Below are 12,832 nucleotides of genomic sequence, written 5' to 3'. Positions count from 1 at the left end.
CATAGGAAGTCGTGGGTGGTGTCATTTCTGATATGCTTATGGGGGCGGTGGCCGTGAGTGCGAGGGCCCGTTCATCGCTGCTTGCAGCTTTAATTTGGTGTCGTGTTGTCATGATTGAATAAACTTCATTCATTCATTCCTATCCTCCCCCTGTGTTTGTTTCCTGCAGGAGCTGCAGGAGAGCGAGGCGTGTCAGGAGGAGCTGGCTCTGAAGGTGAAGCAGCTCAAGGCCGAGCTCGTCCTCTTCAAGGGACTCTTCAGCAATGTGAGTCTGCTCCGCGCCGGTTCATTTCACCTTAGGAGACAATATTTCTAACTGGCAGGTTAGAAATGAATTGAGGTGGAGCTACACATTTATTCATCTAAAGCAGGGGTCAGCAACCCGCGGCTCTAGAGCCGCATGTGGCTCTTTACCGCCGTCCTAGTGGCTCCTGGAGCTTTAAAAAAAATGTTTGACCTTTTTTTTCCTTTTTTTCTTCATTTTTTCCTCTTTTTTTCCTTTTTTCTTTCTTTTTTTTCTTCTTTTTTAATTTTTTTGCTTTTTTTCTTCTTTTTTTCCTTTTTTCTCTTTTTTTTCTTCCTTTTTCCTTTCCTTTTTAATCTCGACATTTCGACTTTTTTTCTCGACATTTCGACTTTTTTCTCGAAATTTTGACTTTTTTCTCGACATTTCGACTTTTTTCTCAACATTTCAACTTTTTTCTCGAAATTTTGACTTTTTTCTCAACATTTCAACTTTTTTCTCGAGATTGTAGTTCAACATTAATCTCGACATTTCAACTTTTTTCTCAACATTTCGACTTTTTTCTCGACATTTCGACTTTTTTCTCGAAATTTTGACTTTTTTCTCAACATTTCAACTTTTTTCTCGAGATTGTAGTTCAACATTAATCTCGACATTTCAACTTTTTTCTCAACATTTCGACTTTTTTCTCGAAATTTTGACTTTTTTCTCGACATTTCGACTTTTTTCTCAACATTTCAACTTTTTCTTGACATTTCGCCATTTGCCTTCATTCTAAGGCTTATACAAGACTTTTCATTTTTTGCGGCTCCAGACATATTTGTTTTTTTGTGTTTTTGGTCCAATGTGGCTCTTTCAACATATTGGGTTGCCGAACCCTGATCTAGACCTGACGTGAAATATTTTCCTTTCATTTAAATCTAATTTAATTAAAAGGATTTATGGCAGAGAGAGATGCCGCTCCCTCTGATCATGTTTAGATATATTGTGGCTCGGCAGCATTTACTTCCTCCTGCTCTTTGGTCATGACTTTATGTAAAGAAATGAGAACGAATGCACTTTTGCTCCCAGGACCTGTCAGACCTGGACAGTAAGATCCAGGAAAAGGCCATGAAGGTGGACATGGACATCTGCCGGCGTATCGACATCACCGCCCGCCTCTGCGACGTGGCCCAGCAGAGGAACTGTGACGACACCATTCCCATCTTCCAGGTACAACCGGGCCACGAGCTTCCCTGATCGCAGCGTATACACTAAAGCTGCTTTCCTCAACAAGAATTATGACTAAATCGTATCCTGAGGAAAACGAGACGAGATGCAACGAAAATGTGACGATCACGATGATTAAATATATAATGCAACATCGTAGAGGAATACAAATGAGACTAAAATGTAGATTACAAAATAAAAACTCTGCTAAAATGTGTCTTCATTTTCGTTGACCAAAACGAGACGAAATGTTATAACAAAAATCCTTAACATACATTTTTAAAGTAGTTTCCTCTGGTTTAATTCTGCTGCTGGTGACGTCAAAAACAAAGTTACATAGAGAAACACAGGGATCTTCTCTGGGGGCGAGAAGAAGAAGAACCATCTTTGGATACACTTTCCTACGTAGACCTGGAAAAGAAAACCCAATGTGTCGTCGAAAAAGAAAAATACGGGGAGAAATGCGGAAAAATAAATATGTTGTAAACTCAAATTAGAGTCTTCTGTATCTGGAATGAATGTATTCTTGAGTCTAAACTAGACTAGACTAAACTAGACTAAAATGTCATCAGTTTTCGTCGACTAAAACTAGACTAAAATGGTCCTGGACCATTCTGACTAAAATAAAACTAAAATGCTCAGACTTTTAGTCGACTGAAACTTGACTCGACTAAAAGGAGAATGATCGTGACTAAAACTAATAAAAACTCAAATTAAAGCTGCAAGCAGCGATGAACGGTCCTCCACCCTTGTGCACGTTCAGGCTGCAGTGTAAGCTTGTATGACTTGATGTAGATTCTTCAGGTCTGGACATTTAGCAGATGAAACACCCACGACTCTCTATACCAAACCATTCAAAAGTTATTGCAGAAAGTAGGAACTATCAAATATGGACCAATCAGACGAAGGGGGGGCACGCTTTTTGGTGTCTATCGTCGCCACGGTAACGCTTTTGAAAGAGAAAAGTAATGCGCGTTGTCGCAGGATGGAGACGCACATTTTGATGTATAACACACCTGGGTGCACGTTACGGTTCGGGCGAAGAAACGGACGAAGAAATGGCATAAATTGCGCCAAAATGACACGATTCATTCAAAATGGCCGACTTCCTGTCCGGTTTCAGCCATGGCGCCAAGAGACTTTTCTTTAAGTTGCGACATGATACAGGTGTGTACCGATTTGTATTGTGGGGCTTGAGGCACAAAGTTTTCTAGGGGGCGCTGTTGAGCCATTAGGCCACGCCCATTAATGCAAACCATTAAATATCACATTTTTCGCCAGACCTGGCTTGTGTGCAGAATTTGGGACTTTTGGGGCACGTTTAGGGGGCAAAAAGGCCCTCGTTTCGTCTGAATTTCGCCCTAATAAACCCGTCCCCCCCCTCCAGGTGCCCACGCCACCGTCCAGCTCCAGCCACCGCAGCAGGAAGCCCAGCGGCCCGTCGGCCAGGGACGGGGACGGGGACGAGGACTCCAGGACCGAGGACTCCAGCAGCGCGTCGGCCAGTCAGGTCAACGAGCAGATGCAGAGGATGCTGAACCAGCTGTGGGTGTGGCCGGTGTAAAACGCGCTGGGGTGACCTCTGAACAACGCTAGGTAACCGTGGTAACCTGCCGGGTGTGTCTGTGCAGGAGAGAGTGCGAGTTCGAGGACGACTGCGACAGTCTGGCCTGGGAGGAGACGGAGGAAACGCTCCTGCTGTGGGAGGATTTCCCAGGATGCTCGCTGGCTGCTGAGACGCAGGGGGAGGTAGATGTTCACACACACCAACCGGAGCCAAAACACAACTCTCTTCAGTTCTGTTTGTCACCAATCAGAACATTTACCTTAGATTAGTATCTTATACACAGTACTGGAGTTGAGGGGGGATGAGGGGGGATGGCATCCCCCCCTGAAATAAAAACAGTCCAAATCATCCCCCCTGTAAAACTGCCATCCCCCCTTTCCATCCCTTATGTCATTTCATCAATGAATGTGGTTTTACTGCTATTTCAACAATTTAGTCAGTTTTAGTCATCACCAGAAAAATGTGACAATTTTCACCTGTTTCAGGTAAATTTTCACTTGAAATAAGTAGGAAAATCTGCCAGTGGGACAAGATTTATCTTCTTATTACAAGCAAAAAAATGTCTCCACTGGCAGATTTTTCTACTTATTTCAAGTGAAAATCTACTTGAAACAGGTGAAAATTGTTGTTTTTTCCAGTGACGAGTCTTGTTTTAAGTGTAATGAGATTTTTTTACTAAAATGAGACATTTTAACTAGAAATTAGACAAATATTCTTGTTAAGATTTTGAGTTTTTGCAGTGATCCATTTTACTTATCCTGTGAAGGACAGAGTCATATTGATAAGTTCAGAAAACTGTTTTTTATTTTTGTCAATCTATGTCATTCCTGCAGTATTTCTGCAGGTGTTTTGGTCACTGCTATTATTTGTAATATATTATATTATTTGTAATCAGCACAAATTATCTGTCCCCATATGATAAAATCCACCATCCCCCCTGATTTATTTTACAACTCGAGTACTACAGTATGTATAGCACAATTCAACACAAGGTAATTCAAAGTGCTTTACATCAACATTAAAAGCAGACACAATTAAACAGTAAATAACAAATAAAATGATAAGAAAAGCACAAATAGGCACAAATATAAACAGAACTGGATGAATCAGGCTGAGCCGGGTTGAGCGGTTTTCAGTTTAGATCTGACAGCTCTGACAGTTTTGGTGGCATCATCTGAATAGATGGATGTGAATGTAAGATAACTGGAATGGATGGGTTTGATCAGTTTGATCCCCAGACTCTTCCAGGTTAAACTCAGAGCTGGTTGTGATGCTCCTTTGGTACCGACGGCACAAGGAGTAGTCTCATCTTTAAAACAAGAGAAACTATTCTCTGTAAGCTCTCGAATCCAGTTCACAGAAAGTAGTCAGTAGATAAAGCGATGACGACCAGTTGGTTGACACTCAATAAAAAGAAATTGCGGCCTGCACTGATGACGCATGGGAAATATAGTTATGAACGTTTTTCTAACTTTATTTGATGGGTAAAATTGAACATTTTAATTTGGGGGGTTGATAGATTGAGTTACTTTTTGCGCCAGCCCCTTGTGGTCATTTGGTGAACTGTATTTTCCAAGACTTCTCATCATTTGCGTTTCCATTTAACTTTTTGAAAAAGAAGAAAAAGAAAAGACTGAACTTGTGATAAAGGAAGCGGGGGGGCGGTTGTTTTGACATTGTTTTTCTCTGCGCTGTAACTGTTCCAGTTCTCTCTCCGTAACTCTTCTCTTAAAAAATTACAAAAAAGAGAATCTCAACTCTAAAGCAGATGGACAAAGACAAGAGGATGAAGCAGCGAATGATCATTTAAATGGTTATTCAGAGGCAAAGCTCTGTCTAGTGATGTCTAATGATTACGTGATGTTACAGCACAACTGCATCGTATTGATGAGGCCAAAAACAGCTGGAAACTAGATCATGATGATTTTTGATTGACCAGCGGTGCCGGAGACGTGGAAATGCGCAAACAGCGTTTCCATTACACTTTTGCGATAAACTATATTATCAAAATGCCTGAAAGAAACACCTGGTGAAAGCGTAAAAAGGTTTTTGTAATATTTGGCAGCTCTTTTTTCCAAAATCGTAGTTTTGTTACTACGTCTGTCTGCACTGCTCTTGTCTTGATTTGAACACCGATGTTTTACTGTAAAAGGTTTCTGTAATACGACAGATAGAAACTTTTAAAGGGCAGGAGCGGAAGAAACTGTAGTAGTCGGTTTAACGTAGATTTTTAGATTTGTAGTCTCCATCCCTCTTGAAACTCGTGTGGAGGGAAATGGGAGGGAAATGGTTTCAGTGGCAGTTTGACCTCGTCCTACTTGGACAGCGAGCTGTTTTTAGTCCGTTAAACGCAGCGGGCCGCTGCCTCTTACGTGTCGACCTGTAAGCTGTTTACTTGACAAGCCGGCGGGGAAGGACACCGACCTGCTTAGTGAACCAGCAGAAGACGCCGCAGGGAAACCGCCAGAGATTAAAAGATTTGCGTGTCCCAGCCGAGAATTCGCTTGTTTTCCTCGTCCTGAGCCGACTGTTTTTACCGGTGTCCCCGTTTTCACCCTCCACCGGCCTGTGTTTGATAAGCCTGGCACGGTTTTGTTCAAATTCCACCACTCTTCCATTTTGTCGTTCAATTTTTTTATCGCTTTAGCTTTGTTTCTAAGAATAATAACAATTCCAAAGAGGCTTACCCTGAACATCCTTAATTAACTGTGACCTAAACGGTTTTATTCTCTTTCTGCAGGACGAGTCCATTGAAAAAGTGATTGAAGACACAGAGTGTCTGTTCAACTCCAGAGAGAAGGAATACCAAGAAACCATTGGCCAGATAGAGGTGAGAAATGTACATTCACATGCGTTCAGATAAGAGGCAGATCTGGGGCCAGATTCACCAATATGTTCTTAAGAACGATCTTAAGAAATGTCTTAAGATCTAAAATTAAGAAGTTCATAAGAAAGTTCTTAAGTGCAATTCCTCAATATTTTCTTAAGAACCGTCTTGAGAACTGTCATTTCTTACGAATTTCTTATTTTTCCTACTTAAGAACTTCTTAAAATATGGCTGTATCCGAAATGGCATACTAAGTACTACATGCAAGTATCCCAGAATTATATTATATTTATTATTATTATTATTATTATTATTATTATTATTATTATTATTATTATTATTATTATTATTATTATTATTATTATTATTATCATTATTATTTTTTTATTATTATTATTATTAGGGCCCGAGCACTTGCAGTGCGAAGGCCCTATTGTATTTGCAGGAATTTTTATTATTATTATTATTATTATTTTTTTTTTTCTTCTGACAAAGTGATGGCCTTTTTGCCCCCCTTAACGTGCCCAAAAAGTCACCAAATTTTGCACCCAAGTCAGGCCTGGCGAAAAATTTGATATTTAATGGTTTGCATTAATGGGCGTGGCAAAATGGCTCAACAGCGCCCCCTTGAAAACTTTGTGCCTCAAGCCCCACGATACGGTTTGACGTACATGCACGAAAATCGGTACACACCTGTATCATGGGACAACTTAAAGAAAAGTCTCTTGGCGTCATGCCCGAAACCAAACAGGAAGTCGGCCATTTTGAATTAATCGTGTCACTTTGGCGCAATTTATGCCATTCCTTCGGCAGTTAATTCAGCCCGAACCGTAACGTGCACCCAGGTGTGTTATACATCAAAATGTGCGTCTCCCTCCTGCGACCACACGCATTACTTTTCTCTTTCGAAAGCGTTACCGTAGCGACGCTAGACGCCAACAAGCGCACCCCCCCTTCATCTGATTGGTCCATATTTGATAGTTCTCCAAAAGTCACCAAATTTTGCATGCAAGCCAGACTTGGTGAAAAATTTGATATTTAATGGTTTGCATTAATGGGCGTGGCAAAATGGCTCAACAGCGCCCCCTTGAAAACTTTGTGCCTCAAGCCCCACGATACGGTTTGACATACATGCACGAAAATCGGTACACACCTGTATCATGGGACAACTTAAAGAAAAGTCTCTTGGCGTCATGCCCGAAACCGAACAGGAAGTTGGCCATTTTGAATTAATCGTGTCACTTTGGCGCAATTTATGCCATTCCTTCGGCAGTTAATTCAGCCCGAACCGTAACGTGCACCCAGGTGTGTTATACATCAAAATGTGCGTCTCCCTCCTGCGACCACACGCATTACTTTTCTCTTTCGAAAGCGTTACCGTGGCGACGCTAGACGCCAACAAGCGCACCCCCCCTTCATCTGATTGGTCCATATTTGATAGTTCTCCAAAAGTCACCAAATTTTGCATGCAAGCCAGACTTGGCGATAAATTTGATATTTTATGGTTTGCATTAATGGGCGTGGCCTAACGGCTCAACAGCGCCCCCCGGAAAACTTTTATCTGCCATAACTTTTGAATGGTTTGACATAGGAAGTTGTGGGTGGTGTCATGGGACTCTGTAATGAGTTCTTAAGCTTCGTTGGCCTTAATTAGCCCCGCCCCTTCTTCTGATTGGTTGTCCCTTTTTTCTATTATAACTTTTGAATGGTTTGACATAGAGAGTCGTGGGTGGTGTCATTTCTGATATGCTTATGGGGGGCGGTGGACGTGAGTGCGAGGGCCCGTTCATCGCTGCTTGCAGCTTTAATTATTATTATTATTATTATTATTATGATTATTATTATTATTATCATTATCATTATCATTATCATTATCATTATTATTATTATTATTATTATTAATTTCAATTATCTTCAGTCGATGCACCTGAAGCGAGACTTCACTAAACCGATCTGCGGGTCTTTGTTTGTGCAAATGTGTTGAAAAAGATGATATTAGAGGCTTATTATTATTATTATTATTATTATTATTATTAGGGCCCGAGCACTTGCAGTGCGAAGGCCCTATTGTATTTGCAGGAATTTTTATTAGGGCCCGAGCACCTTCAGTGCGAAGGCCCTATTGTATCTGTAGGAATTTTTATTATTATTATTATTATTTTCCTGACAAAGTGAAGGCCTTTTTGCCCCCCTTAACATGCCCAAAAAGTCACCAAATTTTGCACCCTAGTCAGGCCTGGCGAAAAATTTGATATTTAATGGTTTGCATTAATGGGCGTGGCAAAATGGCTCAACAGCGCCCCCTAGAAAACTTTGTGCCTCAAGCCCCACGATACGGTTTGACGTACATGCACGAAAATCGGTACACACCTGTATCATGGCGCAACTTAAAGAAAAGTCTCTTGGGGTCATGTCGAGAAAGCGAACAGGAAGTCGGCCATTTTGAATTAATCGTGTCATTTTGGCGAAATGTATGCCTTCCTTCGGCAGTTAATTCAGCCCGAACCGTAACGTTCCCCCAAGTGTGTTATACATCGAAATGTGCGTCTCCATCCTCCGACCCCACGCATTACTTTTCTCTTTCGAAAGCGTTACCGTGGCGACGCTAGACGCCAAAAAGCGCGCCCACCCTTCATCTGATTGGTTCAGACAGAAAAAACTTTGTGCCTCAAGCCCCATAATACGGTTTGACGTACATGAACGAAAATCGGTACACACCTGTATCATGTCACAACTAAAAGAAAAGTCTCTTGGCGCCATGGCCGAAACCGAACAGGAAGTCGGCCATTTTGAACATTCTGAATTAATTGCGTAATTTTGGAGCAATATATGCCATTCCTTCGAGAGTTAATTCAGCCCGAACCGTATCGTGAACCCAGATGTGTTATACATCGAAATGTGCGTCTCCATCCTGCGACTACACGCATTACTTTTCTCTTTCCAAAGTGTTACCTTGGCGACGCTAGACGCCAACAAGCGCACCCCCCCTTCATCTGATTGGTCCATATTTGATAGTTCCCCAAAAGGCACCAAATTTTGCACGCAAGCCAGGCCTGGCGAAAAATTTGATATTTCATGGTTTGCATTAATGGGCGTGGCAAAATGGCTCAACAGCGCCCCCCGGAAAACTTTGTGCCTCAAGCCCCACAATACGGTTTGACGTACATGCACGAAAATCGCTACACACCTGTATCATGGCACAACTTAAAGAAAAGTCTCTTGGCGTCATGCCCGAAACCGAACAGGATGTCAACCATTTTGAATTAGTCGTGTCATTTTGGCGAAATTTATGCCATTCCTTCGGCAGTTAATTCAGCCCGAACCGTAACGTGCACCCAGGTGTGTTATACATCAAAATGTGCGTCTCCATCCTGCGACAACACGCATTACTTTTCTCAGTCAAAAGCGTTACCGTGGCGACGCTAGACGCCAAAAAGCGCGCCCCCCCTTCATCTGATTGGTCCATATTTGATAGTTCTCCAACAGGCACCAAATTTGGCATGCAAGCCAGGCCTGGCGATAAATTTGATATTTCATGGTTTGCATTAATGGGCGTGGCCTAACGGCTCAACAGCGCCCCCTAGAAAACTTTTCTCTGCCATAACTTTTGAATGGTTTGACATAGGAAGTCGTGGGTGGTGTCATGGGACTCTGTAATGAGTCCTTAAGCTTCGTTGGCCTTAATTAGCCCCGCCCCTTCTTCTGATTGGTTGTCCCGATTTTCTGCTATAACTTTGGAATGGTTTGACATAGAGAGTCCTGGGTGGGGTCATCAGATTCTTTATGGAGTCCTTGACCTTCATTGGCCTGAATTAGCCCCGCCCCTTCTTCTGATTGGTTGTCCCTTTTTTCTGCTATAACTTGTGAATGGTTTGACATAGGAAGTCGTGGGTGGTGTCTTTTCTGATATGCTTATGGGGGTGGTGGCCGTGAGTGCGAGGGCCCGTTCATCGCTGCTTGCAGCTTTAATTATTATTATTATTTTTCTTCTGACAAAGTGATGGCCTTTTTGCCCCCCTTAACATGCCCAAAAAGTCACCAAATTTTGCACCCAAGTCAGGCCTGGCGAAAAATTTTATATTTAATGGTTTGCATTAATGGGCGTGGCAAAATGGCTCAACAGCGCCCCCTTGAAAACTTTGTGCCTCAAGCCCCACGATACGGTTTGACGTACATGCACGAAAATCGGTACACACCTGTATCATGGGACAACTTAAAGAAAAGTCTCTTGGCGTCATGCCCGAAACCGAACAGGAAGTCGGCCATTTTGAATTAATCGTGTCACTTTGGCGCAATTTATGCCATTCCTTCGAGAGTTAATTCAGCCCGAACCGTATCGTGAACCCAGATGTGTTATACATCAAAATGTGCGTCTCCATCCTGCGACTACACGCATTACTTTTCTCTTTCAAAAGTGTTACCGTGGCGACGCTAGACGCCAACAAGCGCACCCCCCCTTCATCTGATTGGTCCATATTTGATAGTTCCCCAAAAGGCACCAAACTTGGCATGCAAGCCAGGCCTGGCGATAAATTTGATATTTCATGGTTTGCATTAATGGGCGTGGCAAAATGGCTCAACAGCGCCCCCCGGAAAACTTTGTGCCTCAAGCCCCACAATACGGTTTGACGTACATGCACGAAAATCGCTACACACCTGTATTATGGAAAAACTTAAAGAAAAGTCTCTTGGAGCCATGGCCGAAACCGAACAGGATGTCGGCCATTTTGAATAAATTGTGTCATTTTGGCGAAATTTATGCCATTCCTTCGGCAGTTAATTCAGCCCGAACCGTAACGTGCACCCAGGTGTGTTATACATCAAAATGTGCGTCTCCATCCTGCAACACCACGCATTACTTTTCTCTTTCAAAAGCGTTACCGTGGCGACGCTAGACGCCAACAAGTGCACCCCCCCTTCATCTGATTGGTCCATATTTGATAGTTCTCCAAAAGTCACCAAATTTTGCATGCAAGCCAGACTTGGCGATAAATTTGATATTTCATGGTTTGCATTAATGGGCGTGGCCTAACGGCTCAACAGCGCCCCCTAGAATACTTTTCTCTGCCATAACTTTTGAATGGTTTGACATAGGAAGTTGTGGGTGGTGTCATGGGACTCTGTAATGAGTCCTTAAGCTTCGTTGGCCTGAATTAGCCCCGCTCCTTCTTCTGATTGGTTGTCCCTTTTTTCTGCTATAACTTTTTAATTGTTTGACATAGGAAGTTGTGGGTGGTGTCATGGGACTCTGTAATGAGTCCTTAAGCTTCGTTGGCCTTAATTAGCCCCGCCCCTTTTTCTGATTGGTTGTCCCGATTTTCTGCTATAACTTTGGAATGGTTTGACATAGAGAGTCGTGGGTGGTGTCATCAGATTCTGTATGGAGTCCTTGACCTTCATTGGCCAGAATTAGCCACGCCCCTCCTTCTGATTGGTTGTCCCTATTTTCTGCTATAACTTTTGAATGGTTTGACATAGAGAGTCGTGGGTGGTGTCATTTCTGATACGCTTATGGGGGGCGGTGGCCGTGAGTGCGAGGGCCCGTTCATCGCTGCTTGCAGCTTTAATTATTATTATTATTATTATTATTATTATTATTATTATTATTATTATTATTATTATTATTATTATTATTATTATTATTACCTTTTCACAGAAGACATTTTAAGACAGGTCAAGGTTGTCTTTTAAGAAGTTAAGAAAAAAGTCAAGAACAAATTTGAGAACTTTTATTTCAAGAATACCATTTATTCTTAAGTTTTTTCTTAAAAAGAAACTTAAGAAGGAAGTTGAGAAAATACTTAAGGACGTTTTGGGAGAATATGACTTGTTTTGAGAATCCGGCCCCTGGTTCCTGCCGTGTGTTTGAGTTGAAGCAGCTGCTGTTGCTGAGGTCGTAATGTCAACACTTTCTTCAGCTGGAACTGGCCACGGCCAAGAGCGACATGAACCGCCACCTGCACGAGTACATGGAGATGTGCTCCATGAAGAGAGGCCTGGACGTGCAGATGGAAACCTGCAGGAGGCTCATCACGCAGAGCGGAGACAGGTAACAGGAAGTGAGAGGAGACAGGTAACAGGAAGTGAGAGGAGACAGGTAACAGGAAGTGAGAGGAGACAGGTAAGAGGAAGTGAGGGAGACAGGTAACAGGAAGTGAGCGGAGACAGGTAAGAGGAAGTGAGGGAGACAGGTAACAGGAAGTGAGCGGAGACAGGTAACAGGAAGTGCTGGGCTCAGCAGGACTTCATGAAGCTCATATTATATATACATATATACGTACGTGCATGCATCCATGCATGCATGCATACATGCATGCATATACCTGTACACACATGTATGCATGCATACATGTGTGTATGTATATATGTGCATGCATACATATACATTTATATACATACATACATACATACATACATACATACATACATACATACATACATATACATGCATATACCGTATTTTCCGCACTATAAGACGCACCTTCAATAAATGGCCTATTTTAAAACACCCTTCATATATAAGGCGCACCGCAGTATAAGGCGCACTAAATATATGGTAAAATACCGTACTATAGTGGCTGGGGTTGAGTTAGCATCTACCTGATGGAGCTGCGCTACAGGAAATGCTACAAAATCCTACAGTAAATGCAAAAAAAAACAAGAAGAAAAGTACCGTATGTCAAACTTTATTAACAAAATAAAAACCAGCTTTGCTCCGTCTCGTCAAAGTCTCCATTATGCGAGTCAGCGTCGCTGCTGTTGTCTTGAACGTCTGTGACGATTCCTGACGTTTTTAACGCCATTACTTTGGCGACACCAACTACATTACCCACAATCCCCCTGACTACAGTAACAGACATTACTGTAATGATCATATATAAGGCGCACTGCCGGTTTTTGAGAAAATTAAAGGCTTTTAGGTGCGCCTTATAGTTTGGAAAATACGGTATATATATATACATGAGTGCATACATACACATGTGTA

The 12,832-nt window shown here is 42.2% G+C and overlaps 1 protein-coding gene across 1 annotated transcript in view; it reads left to right on the top strand.

Moving 5' to 3' along the window:
* Nucleotides 1-12,832, top strand: part of iffo1a (intermediate filament family orphan 1a) — a 42,898-nt gene that overhangs the window by 28,427 nt on the left and 1,639 nt on the right. Inside the window, exons 4-9 of the mRNA XM_061741455.1 lie at nucleotides 170-265; nucleotides 1,316-1,456; nucleotides 2,841-2,998; nucleotides 3,085-3,202; nucleotides 5,761-5,850; nucleotides 11,766-11,896. Coding sequence (XP_061597439.1) covers nucleotides 170-265; nucleotides 1,316-1,456; nucleotides 2,841-2,998; nucleotides 3,085-3,202; nucleotides 5,761-5,850; nucleotides 11,766-11,896 — 734 coding nt within the window. The remainder of the gene's footprint in view (nucleotides 1-169; nucleotides 266-1,315; nucleotides 1,457-2,840; nucleotides 2,999-3,084; nucleotides 3,203-5,760; nucleotides 5,851-11,765; nucleotides 11,897-12,832) is intronic.

Source organism: Cololabis saira, chromosome 15 (genome assembly GCF_033807715.1).
Source record: "Cololabis saira isolate AMF1-May2022 chromosome 15, fColSai1.1, whole genome shotgun sequence".
Taxonomy (NCBI): domain Eukaryota; kingdom Metazoa; phylum Chordata; class Actinopteri; order Beloniformes; family Belonidae; genus Cololabis; species Cololabis saira.
This window is presented reverse-complemented; position numbering and strand designations above follow the sequence as displayed.